We start from the raw sequence: 18682 nt of genomic DNA on the forward strand, positions 1-18682 counted from the left end.
ACATTTTAAGAAGTTTCCTGACTATTTGTTTTCCTCCCATCCTTACCTTTGCCCCCTTCATTCCTGGTTTGCCTTCTTTTCCTACTGCCCCTAACCGACCCTATTGATGGAGTGAGAGAAAGAGAGAGAGAGAGAGAGAGAGAAAGTCTGAAACAAGGAGATGCTTGTATAACGAAACACTCATGCATACATGTGTACTGTAATGTTTTACTGTCACATCTGTGAGAATAAACACCCACCCTGACCTTAGGCTGGGGATGCAGCTACAACAAAAATATCATGTGTTTGTGACAATGTAGTTCCTAAAATCAATTCTTAAAATAGTCACATGTTTTCACAAACATTAAAAAAATAACTATCACCCTCTCCTTCCTTCAGAAGTCAGATGAATCAAACTAAAATGATAAAAACATAAGTAGAGGATAACTCACAGGTCTTCCTGGGGGTCCTGGTGGTCCAGGCTCTCCAGAGGCTCCTGGGGGCCCCTGGAAATTAGAGGCATAAAAGGTGACATAAGGACACAACTACACAGAATGCTGCTAATGGCTGCTCATGGGAGTCACATACCGCTTTGCCAGAATCCCCTGCATCTCCTTTCTGTCCTGGTCCACCATCCACCCCCTGTAAAAACCACATGAAACAAAGGCACATCAGGGAGGGGATGGCAAAAGGTATAGCTGTTACAGATGGAGAGACTGCTGGAGGTTGGAAATTGGCACCCACTGCAGGATACAGCTTCATTTCATCAGAGTGGACAAGGCAGGATGAAGCCTGGAGATCAGTCTAATTCCTGAGGAGGTCCTGATATGACCGTAGATCACCCAGGTGGCTTTGCTCACTAATACTAGCAGGTAGTTTTAGTGGATCTGGATTCTCCATTGTTTTAGTCTGATGTACTCTGTGACTATCTATGGTAATATGTCACGTGTCGCCGTCAAAGTGGCATGTTCCTGCGACCCTGAGAAACTGTGCCTAGAATATGACTTACAGTAGACATATATTTCAGGAATTGACTTTCAGACAAGTGATAGACCATTTACAAAGCAACTGTCAAAACAAGTGACTTACATGAGAAGAGTGAGCAAGCAATTAGTTTTAACAGAGTAACCCTTTGGTATGTGAATGTTATCAGTTTTACTCACCTTACTTACAGTGGACTAACTGCTAAGGAAATGGCTAATGTGTCCTTCAACCATGGAGAACAATATTAGTTTAATGAGGAGTACATTAATGCAAGCTGTCATGAGTAAAGCTATCTGCAATGATCAAAAAACAAGGGAATGAAGAAGGAGTGCCAAGCAGCAACATGCCTGCAGACTGCAATGGACATTCAGTAAATGCCTTTTGCCTTTGGCTATTAAATCACAGATAAATAAAAATAATTTCCATATAAGTGTGACAAAAAAAAATTGATACAAATTAAATGAAAATTGATACAAATGAAATAAATTGCTGGGCTACTTACATTGACACCCGGTTCTCCTGGTGGTCCTGGGTCTCCTGTCACACCAATTGGACCCTGCGGGGGGGTGATCAGGTCACACCTGGGCTAGTTGTGAGGGGGGAACTCCAAATCTGACCCTAACCCTAACCCCACTGCACTTACAGAGGTGCCTTTAGAGCCATCCTCTCCGGGGGGGCCCTTTGCTCCTGGGGGCCCAGCTGCTCCAGACATTCCAGAGTCACCCTTCTCTCCAGGCTCACCTTTCTCACCCTGCGAGACAGGAACAGAGCTGAAGATGTGCACTCTGAGGCACTGGGTCCAAAGAGAGGAAAGGAGAGGCACTTACCGCACGCCCTGGTGCTCCTGCAGGCCCGGGGCTCCCAGCTTCACCATCCTCACCCTGCAGAGGACAATCACACATTCACACTGGCCCAGACCCTTCAGCTGCATATCAGCAGGAAGCCACAGATTTCTCACAGCACTGTGCATTAGTGCAATAAATTAAAATCAAAATAAGAACATAAGAAATTTGCAAAACATAGGAGACCATTCAGCCGATCAAACTTGTTTGGGGAGAACTCAACTAGTAACTCAAAGTTGTTAAAATCTCTGATTTAAAGGAACCCAAAGTTTAGGCTTGCACTACACTAACAGGAATACTATTTCATGCTCTAACTACCTGCTGTAGTGCTTTCTCAAATCCAGTTTAAAATGTTCTCCCGCTAATTTCCACCTATGGCCACGAGTTCTTGTATTTGATCTGATATCGAAGTAACAATTTAGTTGAACAGCATCCAGACTTGTTAGAATCTTATATATCTGGATCATGTCCCCCCTTAGTCTCCTTAGCTTGAGGCTGAACAGATTCAGCTCAGTTAACCTCTCCTCATAAGACATTCTTCTAAGACCAGGAATCATTCTTGTAGCCCTATGTTGCACCTTTTCTAAGGTAGCAATGTCCTTTTAAAAGTAAGGTGACACAATATTTTAGGTGGGGTCTTACCAAGGAATTATATAATCATAGCATCACTTTCCTTGACTTAAACTCCACACATTTAGAGATGTAATCCAACATCCTATTGGCCTTTTTAATTGCTTCCCCACACTGGCGAGAGTGGGACATGGAAGCATCAACATACATACAGAGGTATTTCTCATAATCAGCTACCTTTATTTCAGTGGAACCCTTAAAATATATTTGCTTTATATATCTGCTCCTTGCATGTATTACCTTACATTTATCTATGTTAAATTTCATCTGCCATGTATCACCACAGTCACTAATTAAATAAAGATTAGATTCAAATAAATTCAATTTATTTTTATATAGTGCCTTTCGCAACCGAGTCATTCCAAGGACCTTTACTTGGATGTGCTGTGATACAGTAAACATCATTTTAGAGAGTAATACAGAACGGCAAAAAGGAAGGAAAGAAATTAAATAAAGAAAGTGAGATGACAACGGAGGAGAGGAACCAAAAACTCCCAAGTAAGGAGTAAGGAGGAAAAAACCTCTGGGGGTCCAAGGTCAACTGGCTCCCCAACCCCCCTAGGCATACTAACATTATTATAGCATAACTTCAATCTCCTTTTTTTGAATATGTATATATGATACATGTCATAACATAAGCAGGAGTACATTGCCAGCTAATTTAAGTTAATTCTATATGCATTTTTCCTGTGAGCAGACCCACCTTCTCACCAACAAGGCCAGCCTGTCCCACACCTCCAGGTCTTCCTTGTGGACCCTAAAGAGCCATCAAGGCATCAGTCAGTCTGCTGTTTAAAATGTCATCAACTGCATTGGTCTAGGCATTAGCATATAACTTATCATTTAAAGCTCACAGATACAAAGACATACCTATACACTATTACGCATACTGCAATCAACACTGCAGAAAATAAACAAACAAACAAATTGTGCAGACAATGAAGAAATTATTTGACAGGTGGTGTAGATGATATGGCCTTCTTTGTGACTTTCTTCAGCATCAGTCCTGCAATGGAGCTGGCCCTCCTGATGAGGTTGTTCAGGATCAGTTCTACGATGGATGGTCCTCCCAATGAGTTTATTTAGGGTCAGTCCTGTGATGGAGCTGGTCTTCCTGGTGAGTTTGTTCAGGGTCAGTCCTGTGATGGAGCTGGTCTTCCTGGTCAGTTTATTCAGGGTCAGTTCTGTGATGGAGCTGGTCTTCCTGGTGAGTTTGTTCAGGGTCAGCCCTGTGATGGAGCTGGTCTTCCTGGTGAGTTTGTTCAGGGTTAGCCCTGTGATGGAGATGGTCTTCCTGGTCAGTTTATTCAAGGTCAGTCCTGTGATGGAGCTGGTCTTCCTGATGAGTTTGTTCAGGGTCAGTCTTGTGATGGAGATGGTCTTCCTGGTGAGTTTGTTCAGGGTCAGCCCTGTGATGGAGATGGTCTTCCTGGTCAGTTTATTCAGGGTCAGTCCTGTGATGGAGCTGGTCTTCCTGATGAGTTTATTCAGGGTCAGTCCTGTGATGGAGCTGGTCTTCCTGATGAGTTTGTTCAGGGTCAGTCCTGTGATGGAGCTGGTCTTCCTGGTGAGTTTGTTCAGGGTCAGTCCTGTGATGGAGCTGGTCTTCCTGATGAGCTTGTTCAGGGTCAGTCCTGTGATGGAGATGGTCTTCCTGATGAGTTTGTTCAGGGTCAGTCCTGTGATGGAGCTGGTCTTCCTGGTGAGTTTGTTCAGGGTCAGTCCTGTGATGGAGATGGTCTTCCTGACGAGTTTGTTCAGGGTCAGTCCTGTGATGGAGCTGGTCTTCCTGGTGAGTTTGTTCAGGGTCAGTTCTGTGATGGAGCTGGTCTTCCTGATGAGTTTATTCAGGGTCAGTCCTGTGATGGAGCTGGTCTTCCTGGTGAGTTTTTTCAGGGTCAGCCATGTGATGGAGCTGGTCTTCCTGGTGAGTTTGTTCTGGTGTTTGGCATCACCTGAATTGATGCTGCTTCCTCAGCAGGTCACAGCTTAGAGAAATATACTGCCTACTCTGGACTGATAAAACATACTCAAAACAAACACTCAAACACATCAAAAGACCCGAGTCTCCACAGAAAGTACAGTCTGTGCTGGCTGCTGTGTTGTCCGCCCAGCCCAGTCTGCTGTTCAGGTCAACACTCAGCTACTTGTAGCTTTGCATCGCCTCCACATCCTTTCCCTGGACAGTGACTTATCTCAGGAGCTTCCTATTACGTCAGAAGTCCACCACCAGCTCTCTTGCCTTGCTGATACTGTGCTACAGGTTCAAAGGCAAAGTCCTCCATTGAAAATTGACTCATCTACATTGCTGATATATCCTACAACGGTGGAGTCATGTTTGAACTTCTGTAAATGGCAAGAGCTGGAGTCGTATTAGAAGTCGGACGTGTACATGGTGAGCAGGTCAGGAGATAGGAGGGTTCCCTGAGATGCCCCAGTCAAATCTGACACAAAGTGATTCTCTACCCACAATACAGCTGGCACACCAGTCTGCTGTTTGTACATACAGCATAGTAACCTCATACTACATAAAAAAATAAAGTTAACCAATATATTACAGTATAAATGCATCAAAAAATAACAAGTGAGCACAAAGACTCATACCTCACCACCACTGGGACCTAGTGCTCCTCTGGGCCCATGCTGACCAGGCGGACCCTAAGGAGACATAATGAAATTGGGCTACAACCTCCTCCCATTATAAGAAAAGGATGCTCAGCAGGCACTCATAGACACAAAAGTATCCTCAGCAAGCACTGATAAACATTAAAGGAGGCTCAGCAGGTACTCCCAGAGACTAAAAGATCCTCAGCAGGCAATCACAGAGACTAAAAGATCCTCAGCAGGTACTCCCAGAGACTAAAAGATCCTCAGCAGGCAATCACAGAGACTAAAAGATCCTCAGCAGGCAATCACAGAGACTAAAGGATATTCACACTAGCAAAAACACAAAGAAAAGCGCAACGTGTTAGTCGGCGCTTTTACATTTTTTTCGTATGCGTTTTCCTGCATTTTTGTCTCGCATTTGTCCACATTTTTGTGTCTTTATATGTTTTTCATGTTGTGTTTTACTAGCCATTTCTATGATTGTACATGACTAGTGTTTGTGCGGAAAAGGAGGGAGTAAAAATGCTCACAAACACTTTGGAATGCATTTGTATCCATTTTCCATTGTCATCAATGGGAGTGCTCATTGCAGAGAAATGTGTGCAGAGAATTGCGTGCAGCACTGCGTTTTCAAAATTTACTGCAATGCAGCGCACTAGTGGGAGCATCAAACATTGCTTTTCACTCACATAGACTAAATGATCCTCAGCAGGAATTCAAGGAGACTAAAGGATGTTCAGTAGGCATTCCCAGAGACTAAAGGATGTTCAGTAGGCATTCCCAGAGACTAAAGGATGTTCAGTAGTCATTCCCAGAGACTAAAGGATGTTCAGTAGGCATTCCCAGAGACTAAAGGATGTTCAGTAGGCATTCCCAGAGACTAAAGGATGTTCAGTAGGCATTCCCAGAGACTAAATGGGCATGTAAACACTGTAAAATGCTAATATCACCTACAATTCTCAGTGCAGAATTTCTCCCTCTTGGAAACCAATTAATATGGGCAATCTGTCAGAAAATGAAGCCTGACAGACTGGAAAAATTCAAATTTGAGCAAATTTAAACACTGAAACAAGACCAGTGCTACCAGTTTCAAAAAATAAGAATCAGTTATATCTACTTCAAAACTAGTATGACTATTTATAAATACCAACAAAGAAGCAAGCTCACCATCAATCCTGCGGGACCACTCTCCCCTTTCTCACCTGGTGGTCCGGGCATTCCCTGCAAAGACAGATTCACTCATAATTATGTGTCAGTTGCCAGTACCAACATCATCCAGAACAATTGGACATCATATACCATTACAACTTTTATCCTCTTACCTGCACACCTATGAAGTTATTTCCTTACCTGTGAAAGGTGCATTATATTATCCTAATGTGGAGAACATATGTCCTTATTGGTACAACCAGTGGTTCTCAACTGGCAGACTGTGGCTTAAGAGGGGACCTCGGTGCGGACTGAGGGGGGCCGCGCAATTAAAAAAAAATTCAACAATGTTAAAGCTAGGACTGGGTGGTATAGAATGTTTACGCTATATGGATATTTTTTCTCAGTCTCTCTGAGTGGCTGCTGAGTCAAAACCACTGGGGAGCCAGTGGAGTGAGGTTTGTTTGGGATTGGAACTGGTGTAGTGCTGAGGCGCCACCTGCTGCACAGCAGCACGAGGGTTCAGATAGGCACATGGAGCATCTTGTCTCTCCAGTATGTTTTGTAAACTCCACATTTCAGTGGCAGCACTCTCTGAGGTATGCAAACTGGGGATTGGCCAGATCTCTGCAGGTGAGTGCACCCGGTATTGGTCTAGTTGCACTGATGGCTGCAAAACTGAGGGAGTAGCTGTTGCTGTGGCAGCTATTCCATATGGTGTCTGACCTGCTCCTCCAGATGTTGCCTGATGTCACTCCTTTCAATGAGCATATTATGAGACTCAGATTAAGGCACTCTCTGGGTGTCTAGTCTGTTGTCTCTGTGCATGCTACCAACACGATGAGTGATATCGCTCGGTGGTTGATGGGTGCCCACGAGGTGACACTCCTCTGGTCATGGGTGACTTCAATGCGACCACTGCCGCTGACAGGGTTGGCTATGAGGACTGTGTTGGTCCCCATGGGTCTGAAGAACAGAGTAAAAGTGGCTCCATGTTCTTTGACTTTGCAAAAGATCAGGGTCTGTGGGTCGTTGGATCCTGGTTCCACTGCCCGGAGCTGCATTGTTGGACTTGCTAATCCAATACTGGAATACCAAGGATTGGTAATAGGGTTCGCATTGAGTGCAAATGAGAAAATAAACAGGGTTGCTTTGCAGCCTTTGTCAATAGGGTCTGAGCAGACCTCACCTGCGAGTAAGCCTCCTCTCTCAGTAAATCTCTTCTGCTTTGTTTGTAGGATGGAATCCGCATTGTTCCTCCTGGATCCAAGGTTTCACCAATGAGCGGACCCTCCTCTCCAGTACCCCACCATAGATGTTACCAGGGAGGCTGAGTTGGAAAACATCCTCTGGTCTCCTTTGTTGCAAATTGGGACCACCACCCCAGTCTGCCAGTTCCCTATTGTTCATTTCCGAGTCACTTGATGTTTTGCGAGAACCTTTTCAAGGATAACTGAAAGTCCTTTCCCAAAGCCTCATCAAACTTCTGCTTGGCCTGCCAGTACCTGTCAGCTGCTTCAGGATTCCAACAAGCTAACCGAGCTAACCAAGTTCGGAAGGTCTCCTTCTTCACATTCACAGCTCCCTTTACCACAGGTGTCTATCATGGGGTTTGGGGATTTCCTCCGTGACACGCACAACCTTATGGCTATAGCTCCACAATGCCATCCCAGAACATGGCCTATTTAGGCTCTATGTTTCCTAAGTCCCTCAGGAGAGAAGTTCTACCAGAAGTGTGACTTAAAAATGTACCAGACAGGACCTCTGTCAGGTCTATCAGGCATCTTCCCCTGCCATCGGATCCAACTCACCAGGTGGTGATGAATTCACAGCTCAGCTCCTCTCTTCACCCCAGTGTCCATAACATGGGGACACAGATCCAATGAAACAATTACAAAGTCTATCATTATCCTGCAGCCTAAGGTGCTGTGGTGCCAGGTGCACTTAGGAACATCCTTATGTTTGAACATGACGCTTGTAATGAACAAACTATGGTTAGTGCAGAAGTCCAATAACTGATCACCACCGATTTTCTGATTGGACGTGCCATTCCTCCTAATTACACCCTTCCAGGTTTCACTCTCATTACCCACCTGAGTGTTAAATTACCCCAGCAGAACAATGGAGTCCCAAGAGGGGGTGTTTTCCTGCACCCCCTCCAAGGTCTCCAAGAAGACTAGATACTCTGAGCTGGTGTACGGTGCATAAGCACAGACAACAGTCAGAGCCCATTCCCCATGTAATGTTTTTAAACATGTTTTATTTGTGGGGATTATTAAACAAATCTTTATTATTAACAAGTACTTAACTGGCTAATAAAAAAAATAACATCATAGATAGTAATTATATTAAAGCATGTGCATAGAAGGTGACTGAGTAAGGCCTCCACTGGTGAAAGCGTTTTACAAGTCAGTAGATGCAAAGCAGTAAAATTTGTAATGTCAGTGGGGAGAAAATGCTTTTAAAATAACGTCATGGCCAGTGGTCAGAGTGTCAGAGCGCAGAGGCTGTTGGGATTGTTGCACTGAGAAAGAGTGGTGCACATGTGTGTTGTGCACATGCTGCAGATGTTTTTGGGATTATAAATGTATGTTTGTGAGTTAGTCCAGTTTGCGTGCGTGACTGTTTTTTGGTCTGCTTCAGTGCTTGACTGTCCTTGGTAATAGACAGGGTGAGTATTATCAAGTGTGACTTGCAGCTGCAGTAGCCTGCTGTGAGAGGGTTTTTTTGTGGTTTTTCAGCCTCCCAAGAGCAACTTTACTTCAGCTTATCTTATCTTAAATGTGGGAAGTTATTTTCTGGTGAGTGTCAAGGCCTGCACGTCTGATCCTCCTGTGTGCCACGCCCCCCTCATTACCTCATGTGAATTCCCGATTGTGATCATCTGTTTCCTGTTTGCTTGTTAAGTCCTGTGTATTTTCAGTCTACTTCGGAGTTAGTTTCCCCAGATCTGTCATTGATGTTTTTCCTGTGTAGTTCCCCGGTCTGTCAATAAACCCAGTTTTTTTAACTCCCGTCTCCTGGATCTGCTTCCCCGCTACTTGTTCGTATAGAAGACATTACAGAATGACAAATCTCGACAAAAAGACACTTCAGATGTCAAAGGAGGAGTGCCTCAGCTGTACTGACGAGGTGATAAGCTGGGTCAATCAGCCCGAAGTCCGTTATGATCCCCTGCTTCGGGCTCTAGCTTACCGGTGTAGGGAAATACTGGAGGAGATGTCCCTGCCCAGAGATACGCACCTGGCCAGGGAGGTGCGTGACACCCTGTGGCGTCTGCGACAGGCGAAAACGAAGTGGGAAGCCGCGGACTGTGGCTTACCTTATGGTGAGTTGTCGGAGCTGCCAGAGATGTTCCAAACTCTGCCGCCCATTGCAGGAAGGCGGAAGAAGCGGACGAACTGGAGACGGGAGGAAACACAGGAGGTACTCCTAGGGGCTGTCTCTGTCTCCGCTGCCTGCCCTGCTGCGTGCTGGGAGGAATTCCTCCTGGTGTTTGATCTGGCGATGTTCAGGCATACCGCCATCGCCCCGCCCGAACAAATGCCCGCAGTCTGTCCACCTGCCGCTCTGCTGCCAGCATCGGCAGCACACCCATTTTTGGGGAAGTGCCTGGCCCTAAAAGGGGCCAGGTCTATTGAGGACTCCATTCAGCAGATCCCCAAGTTCCCCCGGCTGTTCCTGTGCCTCCTGCAACGCCCCCGATGGTTCCTGTGCCTCCTGTAGCACCCTCAGTGGTTCCTGTGCCTGCAGCTTCGCCTGAGATCCATGACGCTCCAGCTCCGCCGGTCCCTGACGCTCCGCCGGCCCCTGAGGTTCAGGGCTACCTTCTCCTGTTGCTCCGGCCATTCCTGAGGCACCACCTCCACCTGTGACTCCATCCATTCTTGAGGCACCTGCTCTGCTGCCAGTCCCGGCTCCACCTGAGGCTCCTGAGGTGCCTGCTCTACCCGTCCTGGCTCCGCCCGAGGCTCCTGAGGCATCTGCTCTGTCTGCTCCGCCTGTCCCTGAGGCTCCTCCTCTGCCTGCTGCGAACTATCCCGGCTCCGCCTGAGGCTCCCTAGGCACCTGCTCCGGCCATCCCGGCTCCGCCTAAGGCTCCTGTTCTGCCCGTCCCAGCATCGCCTGAGCCTCCTGCTCCACCTGAAGCTCCTGCTACACCTCTGCCACCTTCTCCGTCCGAGGCTCCTGCTACGCCTCCGCATCTTGCTCTGCCCGAGGTCCCGACACCGCCTCCTGCTCCGCCTGTACCTCACACTCTGCCTTAGACTCACCCGCATCTGAGTTCCCAGCCCAGACTCCACCCATCTCAGTTCCTGACCCTGCTCCCGTGGCCCTTGTCCGCGAGGAGGTCCCTGACTGCTGGACCGTCGCTCCTCCTCCCTTAGTGGAGAAGGAGGAGGAGCTCAAATGGAACTTCTCAGGGGCATCTTGGGGGCAGGGACAACCCCTCGGGGACCTCCCCATTGACCTTCCCTGTGCCTTCCACTCTACAGCAGGGGAGATCCCGAACAGGCTCCCTCATGTCGGTCTTCCGGAAGGGGAGAGGACACCGGCACACCTCCTCTCCTCTGGTTCGCCCTCTGTCTCCCTGGCTGTGGCTCCGGGGGTGCCTGCGAGTTCTCCAGCTACTGCTCATTGGTCGCCTGCGGGTTCTCCCGCTTCAGCTCATCGGTCGCCTGCACGTCCCCCCACTCCAGCGCGTCAGTGGATGGCGCCTTCACCTGCTGTGGCTGCATCATTACCTGCTGTGGCTTCCTCTCCCTCCAAACTTTCGCCGGGATCCCCTCTGCCAACCTCCTTAGCTCCCTGCGAGGTCTCCTTCGGCTCCGGCCTCGTAGTCGCCTGCGGCCCCTTCGGCTGCCACTCCTCGCCCGCTGCGGTTCCCTCGGTCTCCCCATTGTCCACTTGCTTTTGTGACTCCGTCTCCTTCCTTCGTCCCTCCTGTTTCTACTCCTAGTCCCTCTGTGTCTCCTCTGTTCCCTCCTGGTCCTTTTGTTCCTCCGTTCTTTGTTTCCTTTTCTGATCTGTCTGTCCGCATTCCCCATTCTGTGCCGGGTTATGTCCTGGCTTCTGCCTTTGTGTGTGTTTTGTGTTTCGGTCCTGTTCCCTGTGCCCCAGTGATGTTCTTGATCTTGTCTTCCAGATCCCATGTCTTGTCTCGTCCGTCGCCGGAGTTCTGTTTTGACCTGCGCATCCGATCCTCCTGTGTGCTACGCCCCCCTCGTTACCTCATTTGAATTCCTGATTGTGATCAGCTGTTTCCTGTTTGCTTGTTAAGTTCTGTGTATTTTAGTCTGTGTATTTCCCCGGTCTGTCAATTAACCCCATTTTTTGGACTCACGTCTCCTGGATCTGCTTCCCCACTACCCATTCATGCACAAGACGTTACAGTGAGTAAGTTAATGTGGTTATATTAATGGCTTACTTTATTAGCATCTTATTGCTTTAAGTATAACTTAATAAAATAAACTAAAAATTAAATATGCTAAAAACACACAGCAGTCCATAGCTCTGCCCACTGCCTGCCTCATTTACCATATATTTGTGTGTTGGGAATTTGAAAATGAAAAAGCAAAGTAGGAAATGAAAAGTCAAATCGGAAAATGAAAAAGCAAAAAGGCTTTTTAATATTATTTTTCAATTTTTCACATCTGAGTGAAAAATTAAAGTGCAAATGTGCTATTTCATTTTAATTTTCATTTTGGCAGGATTTTTGCACTAGACTTTGAAAACCAAATGGCAAAGTGGAGATTGTATTTTCATTTTTTTTGTTGCAGAAAATACCTCCCATAGTAAGGGACAGGGTCCTAGTGAGTTAATTATGGGGCCAGCTCAGTGTTGTATGTGCAATATGTTTGCCATTCTAGATGCTTGCATCCAGTCGGACTTCATATGTGACCCATGCGACACAACATGGAGTTAGAAGAGATAGTTAATATGCCTTTTAAGGATATGTGTGATGAGTGTGTACACCACAATTGGGGAGGGGGGAGAATGAAGAATAGAGAGGTCGAGAGAGCTGGGTGACCGTAGATCATCGACATAAGAAAAGGCATACACAGTTTACAGAGGCTGTATCACCTCAACTGACTGTGTCAAACCACTTTCAGATGCTTCTAGCTTTAGAGTTGGAGGAGACTGAAGGCAGGTGACTTATACTGACTATTATATGCATCATGATGGTATCAATAATGCATTATAGATTTGCGCTTCACAGAGCATTTGTAAAGCATACTTCATGAATGCATTATGAAGGTATCTATAATGCATTATGATGACTGGTTTAAGTAAAGTGTTACGAAGACTTTTTAATAGAAACCAACAGTACTTCTTCCAGGATGTAAACAGCGTGAAAGCTAGGGTTGTGGAATTACACATAATCTTGGTTCATTTAATTTTAAAACCTTGTTGAATGTATCATACTTTGCAATATTTGTTTCATTTTGTTGAAGGCTAATACCTTCATTTAACAGTATTTTCACTTATTAAGAATACATTTAATAGTTATCAGGCTTCTGATACTAGAGCCATTTGCCAAATAGGTTTACATTTCACCTTCTTATTGAGAACAATATTATAAACTGGGCCAAAAATGAGTGCCGGTGAACAAACCTCATTTCACTCATGTTCAAAAGAAATTAAAGGGCAGTGTAACCAAATTAAATTACATTTATATTAAAAACATTAGCGATAGTTGTCATCAGATCAGAACACATACAAGAGACACAATATCATAAGTCGTGTAGGGGGGGCCCAAACAGGGCTTCCTGATCACAGGGGTCCTTGTATGAAAAGCAGTTCACAAACGCTGCCTGATTCAGGCTACCTGTGCTTCGGTGTGTTTTTTATTCTTGTGACCTTTACAGCACATCTGTCAGCTACAGTTCCCTTGAAAAGTTTCATTTTAATATGTATTGTTATCAACAGCTATTCCTTCAGAAATATTTATGGGATGCCTTATTGCTGAACTATGAAAACAGTCACAGGCACCCAATACTTCCTGTGAGAAATGTTTACCTACCTGCAGCCCTATGGGGCCTGAGGCCCCTTTGAAGCCACGCAGCCCCTCATCTCCTTTTTGTCCGTACATCCCCTGCTGGCCCCGGGGACCCACCACCCCGTCGATGCCCTAGAGGAGGACAGAAGAACAGGACAACACACACTTACACGTACAATCATACTAATCATACTATATGGTCAACTCAGAGATGCCAGTTAACCTAACTGCATATTTTTGGACTGTGGGAAGAAACCAGAGCATCTGGAGGAAATCTGTACCAGCACAGGAAGAACATGCAAACTCCACACACATGAAGACCTGGGATTGTAATCTGGAGCCCGAACCCTGAGAGGGGAATCACCACTGCTGTCCCCTCAACCACTATACTGTACATGTGTACATTCAAACACAGTCATACTGTACACATCCACGCTGACTGATACTTGACATGTACCACTGTGGCCACTGTGGCTATATTGAGGAGGAAGTGAATTGCATACTGAAGATATAAAGACAAAGGAATTGACATACCGGCACTCCCGGCTGACCAGTTGGCCCCTGATTTCCTGGGGGGCCTGGTGGTCCCTTAGAAAGACAAGATAAACGGGAAGAAAGAAAAAGAAATGCAGGAAAACTTAGTTTTCCTTATTTGGAAATTTTGTATTCCCTGAGCCTTTTCACAGGTCAACTGTGTCTAATGGTAATTCCCAAAACAGTGCACAAAAGAACATTATCCTTCTTTACCAGTGATCACTGTATGTCTTCCCAGGCAATGACTTACTACTTCTCCCTTGTCTCCTTTGGTGCCCTTTTGGCCAGGTCCTCCTGTTTCCCCCTGAAGTGGAAGGGTGTTGGTGAGGGAGAGGCAGCCATATAGACATTATAAACAAACACTAAGGATCCAACACAGACTGTGGGTACATCTATGTAAGTATAGCACACAAAGCACTGACATAAGAGCAGCACAAATATTCCCAGGAGATTCCTACACAACTCCAACATGTGAAAATACAAAGAATAAAGGTGAAGGAATATTAATGCCTGAATGAAGCAGACCTATGAATAATTGCTATGCAGTATAACATGACCTAAGCTTTAACCCTCTGGGGTCTAGGGGTAGGGAACACACTTTCACTGACTGGGGCATGGTCACACATTTCATTTAATATCATAAACTTAATTCATGGCAAATAAATTCTTATATATTTGTTTTCACATTAAACTCATGTTAATCTTAGTGTATTTGTAAATATGTGAGATTTATGTGAAGTTTGTAATTTAACATCAAAGTATAGACTTTATTTATGGTGCTGATGGGGATGTATCTGGATCGCGTTTCACCGCTCTGTTGTTCATGTAATTACCATGCAAATGTGATTTGATTACGCGGAAATGTGGTTATTTATAATGCGAACAGCGATCTTCAGGTGAGGGCGGTGCTACACGCCCCCGATGCAGGCAAAACAAAGTAAGGTGACATGGTTTACTTTTTTGCCTATTTGACATAATTTTAAAAACTTTAATACTTCCGATAATTGACGTTTTGAAAGGAAGACAGATTATGGATTTAGTCAGCGTGTTTTCATGTTTCTACAATAAGATTTCATCGAGTTATGAACTGAAATACATGAGAAAGATATGCGGCATCGCCAACAATGCTGTCGGCTCCAGAGGGTCAAGTCATACCTTGTCTCCATCCTCTCCAGGGGGACCAGCTGGTCCACCTACACCAGTTAGCCCACCTGGGCCCTGATCACCATCCTTTCCACTTGGCCCAGGTTGTCCCTTCTCTCCCTGGTTGAGAGCAGACAAAGAGAACAACCCAGTTTCATTCTCAAAAACGTAAATGACAGACTCAGGGGCCATTTTATTAGGTAGTACTGGGTAGGACTGCTTCAATGGTGGATGTCTTGTGTGTTCAGAGATGTCGTTCTGTAGTCCACCATTATTTTTGTACTTGTGGCCTTCCTGTTTGCTTTATGGACTCAGTGACCATTCTTTACCGGCTCTCCCTTTTCTCCCATTGGTCCAGATGGTCCACTGCCGCCAGGACGTCCGGGCTGGCCAATGGCACCGGCTGGTCCTGGAGGACCTCTCTCCCCAGGAGCTCCCTACAAAGAAGAAACAGACATGACAAGCTAATTTCACTGATACACTGATTCACTGATGTATATACAGACAACTGGTAAATCAAGATGTCAAGTCAAAGTGGATGAACGGATGGACAGGCTTATGTGCAAGGGGTGAGATATGCATACAATGGGAAACATATACATACAATGGATCCTGCAGAACCAGTAGGTCCTTCGCCTCCTTTCAATCCAGCTGAGCCCTAAACAGCCAACAGAGTAGAATTCATTATAAAGTCAGTCATGTCACACAAAAAAGAAATGGATAGATGATATCACCAGATCAAACAATTGATAATCATCACCAGCTCCAGCGATTCATAATCATTGCCACCAACTTTAAAAGTTTATAATCATCATCAACCTTTTGAGTACAGAGATTTAAAATGATCTGACACAAACAAAACCAGAAGTACTAATCTTACCATTGAGCCAGGACTGCCCCTGCTTCCACGGAATCCGCGAAGCCCTGGCGGACCACTCTTCCCAGGATTCCCTGAGGCACCTGGATCACCCTGAAAACCACAAAAACAATCTATGAGGGTGCTGTCAGTATCTCTGTGACTGTGTGTGTGTTGTCAGTAGCTCTGTCACTGTGTGTGTGTTTTCAGTAGCTCTGTCACTGTGTGTGTGTGTGTTTTCAGTGGCTCTATCACTGTGTGTGTGTTGTCAGTAGCTCTGTCACTGTGTGTGTATTGTCAGTGGCTACATCATTGTGTGTGTATTTTCAGTAGCTCTGTCACTGTGTGTGTGTGTTTTCAGTGGCTCTATCACTGTGTGTGTGTTGTCAGTAGCTCTGTCACTGTGTGTGTATTGTCAGTGGCTACATCATTGTGTGTGTTGTCAGTGGCTTTATCACTGTGTGTCTGTGTTGTCAGTATCTCTGTCACTGTGTGTGTTGTCAGTAGCTCTGTCACTGTGTGTGTATTGTCAGTGGCTACATCATTGTGAGTGTTGTCAGTGGCTTTATCACTGTGTGTCTGTGTTGTCAGTATCTCTGTCACTGTGTGTGTTGTCAGTGGCTTTATCACTGTGTGTCTGTGTTGTCAGTAGCTCTGTCACTGTGTGTGTATTGTCAGTGGCTACATCATTGTGTGTGTGTTGTCAGTGGCTTTATCACTGTGTGTGTGTTGTCAGTAGCTCAGTCACTGTGCGTGTGTTGTCAGTGGGTCTATCACTGTGTTTATCGCCAAAACTGCAGTTGGTAGCTAAGTAAAACACAATTATGTTGGTCGTCTGGATGTCAATGGTAACATTTAATTGGTGCTGTAATCTGCTGCATAATGGGTGCATGATGGAAAATGGACATGAAAAAGTGCCTTGTCTACCTAGCAATAGCACACTGTAGTTTCAGTTACTCATGGTCAGCCTAGGTTCCAAAATATTAAGTGGAAAGTACCAGAAATAAACAATTTATAAGTTTTAATTTCCATTTTGATATATTCTGAGTAATAAGCCTTTTTTGGGTATGTCTTCCAGGCAGAGATTCACCATAAACATGCTTAGAGTTAAAAGGGACATGCCACCTTACCTTGGAACCCTCTTTGCCAGCCACACCAGGTAAGCCTTGTTCCCCAGGAACACCAGGTGAACCTGGGTGACCTCTTTCACCCATGGGTCCGGTCTCTCCTGATTTACCCTGGACAATCCCGGAAACATGCAGACATCATCATCTAGTTACAATGTCCTACGTTTATCACCCTGTCAGAATATCCCTGCTACGTCACAATATTACTCAACCCAGCAATATCACCCAGTCACAACAACCCTACAGTATCACTCAACACTGCGATATCACCCATTCACAGAGATACTGCAATGCCACCTGGTCATAACAACCCAGCAATATCACCCAGTCACAATGGCACTACCATGTCTCCAGGTCAAAGCAACTGTACAATATCACCCAGTCACAATGGCACTACCATGTCTCCAGGTCAAAGCAACTGTACAATATCACCCAGTCACAACAATCCTACAGTCTCACCCAGCACTTTGATATCACCCCTTCACAATGAAGCTGCAATATCACCTAGTCATAATGACCCAACAATATCACCTAGTCACAACAACCTTAGAATATCACTCAACACTGCGATATCATCCGTACACAGTGACACTGCGATATCACCCAGTCATGACAACTTTAAAATATCACTCAACACTGCAATATCACCTGGTCACAGCAACCCCACGGTACCACCTAGCCCTGAGAATATCAATCGGTCACCATAACCCTGCAATATCATTTAGTCAGAACAACCCTGCAGTATCTCCCTGTCATAACACTGCAAAGGTTTCCTAGGAATGACTGTGATACAGTGATGGTCTATTCAAAATGTATATAGGAGAGAGAGTCTCCTACAGAATGATCATAGTACTAAACAAATCTGTTCAGTGTGAATATAATACAGAAAGGCTGAGTACCACATAAGTATAGTTCCGAAAGGTCAATGATGGAGAAGCAAGTACATACAAGCAATGAACTGCGTGATAAAGTACACACATAATGCATAACACAGCGAAGCACGCAGTGAAGAGTGTAACGCAGTGAAGTACGTTAACATCAGTCTCCTGAGGGTGACATGACTTTTCCTATTGTCATTAAACCCTTTTTCCCCCTCTTTATCTCTGTGTATGTTTTTGTGGCAGAAAATCCAAAACCTGTTACTATTGGTGCACAGCATCAGAAACCACAGAGAATTCATGTGCCTATATTTTTTTCTCCAAGCACAAACTTAGGCATATAATATCTGAAATCCCTGCATATCTCCATTAATTAAAATGGCAAATGCTTCCATTTGCAGCAGAAGTTTCTTACCTGAGGTCCTACCACGCCTGTAGGTCCAGGTGGCCCTGTCTTTCCTTGAAAACCCTGTAGAAGAGAACAGTATTTCAATCATACATAAAACGTTCCTTTATTGGATGACTTCACCTGAAATGGAACATAACTCACTGGCTCCCCCCGCTGGCCTGGATGACCTGGCAATCCATCTTTTCCAGGAGGACCCTAGTGCAAGGAATGAGAGACCTATTAATGCTGCTCCAAACTTCTATTGTTTACATAGATTCATCTAAAATTGCTGACATACATTTGGTCCCTTTGGTCCTGCCTCTCCATTCAGTCCTTGTGGCCCTTGAGGTCCCTGCAGTTAAATGAAGACGGAGGATATGACAAAATAATGATGTGCTGATAGGTTAGGGTTACCCTATAGGCTACCCTAACCCTGAGAGCTAATTCTAGAGCATCTGTTAAAAAGAATAAATATAACTGACAAATAAAATAGTTAAACCTTTTAATATTTTGCACATGACCTACACATAATAAATAATTCACTTCAGAGCTGAGCCCATATGAA

General features: G+C 45.2%; 1 protein-coding gene across 1 annotated transcript in view; it reads right to left on the reverse strand.

The window, feature by feature from the left end:
* The window catches only part of LOC125741713 (collagen alpha-1(XI) chain-like), a 72157-nt gene that overhangs the window by 13237 nt on the left and 40238 nt on the right, over positions 1-18682 (reverse strand). The window contains exons 35-54 of the mRNA XM_049012959.1: positions 18416-18469; positions 18280-18333; positions 18145-18198; positions 16855-16962; positions 15749-15838; positions 15473-15526; positions 15198-15305; positions 14881-14988; positions 13976-14029; positions 13726-13779; positions 13216-13323; positions 6210-6263; positions 5040-5093; positions 3139-3192; positions 1791-1844; positions 1607-1714; positions 1466-1519; positions 568-621; positions 432-485; positions 47-100 (exon numbers count right to left, since the gene is read on the reverse strand). Coding sequence (XP_048868916.1) covers positions 47-100; positions 432-485; positions 568-621; positions 1466-1519; positions 1607-1714; positions 1791-1844; positions 3139-3192; positions 5040-5093; positions 6210-6263; positions 13216-13323; positions 13726-13779; positions 13976-14029; positions 14881-14988; positions 15198-15305; positions 15473-15526; positions 15749-15838; positions 16855-16962; positions 18145-18198; positions 18280-18333; positions 18416-18469 — 1386 coding nt within the window. The remainder of the gene's footprint in view (positions 1-46; positions 101-431; positions 486-567; positions 622-1465; positions 1520-1606; positions 1715-1790; positions 1845-3138; positions 3193-5039; positions 5094-6209; positions 6264-13215; positions 13324-13725; positions 13780-13975; positions 14030-14880; positions 14989-15197; positions 15306-15472; positions 15527-15748; positions 15839-16854; positions 16963-18144; positions 18199-18279; positions 18334-18415; positions 18470-18682) is intronic.

Source organism: Brienomyrus brachyistius, chromosome 5 (genome assembly GCF_023856365.1).
Source record: "Brienomyrus brachyistius isolate T26 chromosome 5, BBRACH_0.4, whole genome shotgun sequence".
Classification (NCBI taxonomy): domain Eukaryota; kingdom Metazoa; phylum Chordata; class Actinopteri; order Osteoglossiformes; family Mormyridae; genus Brienomyrus; species Brienomyrus brachyistius.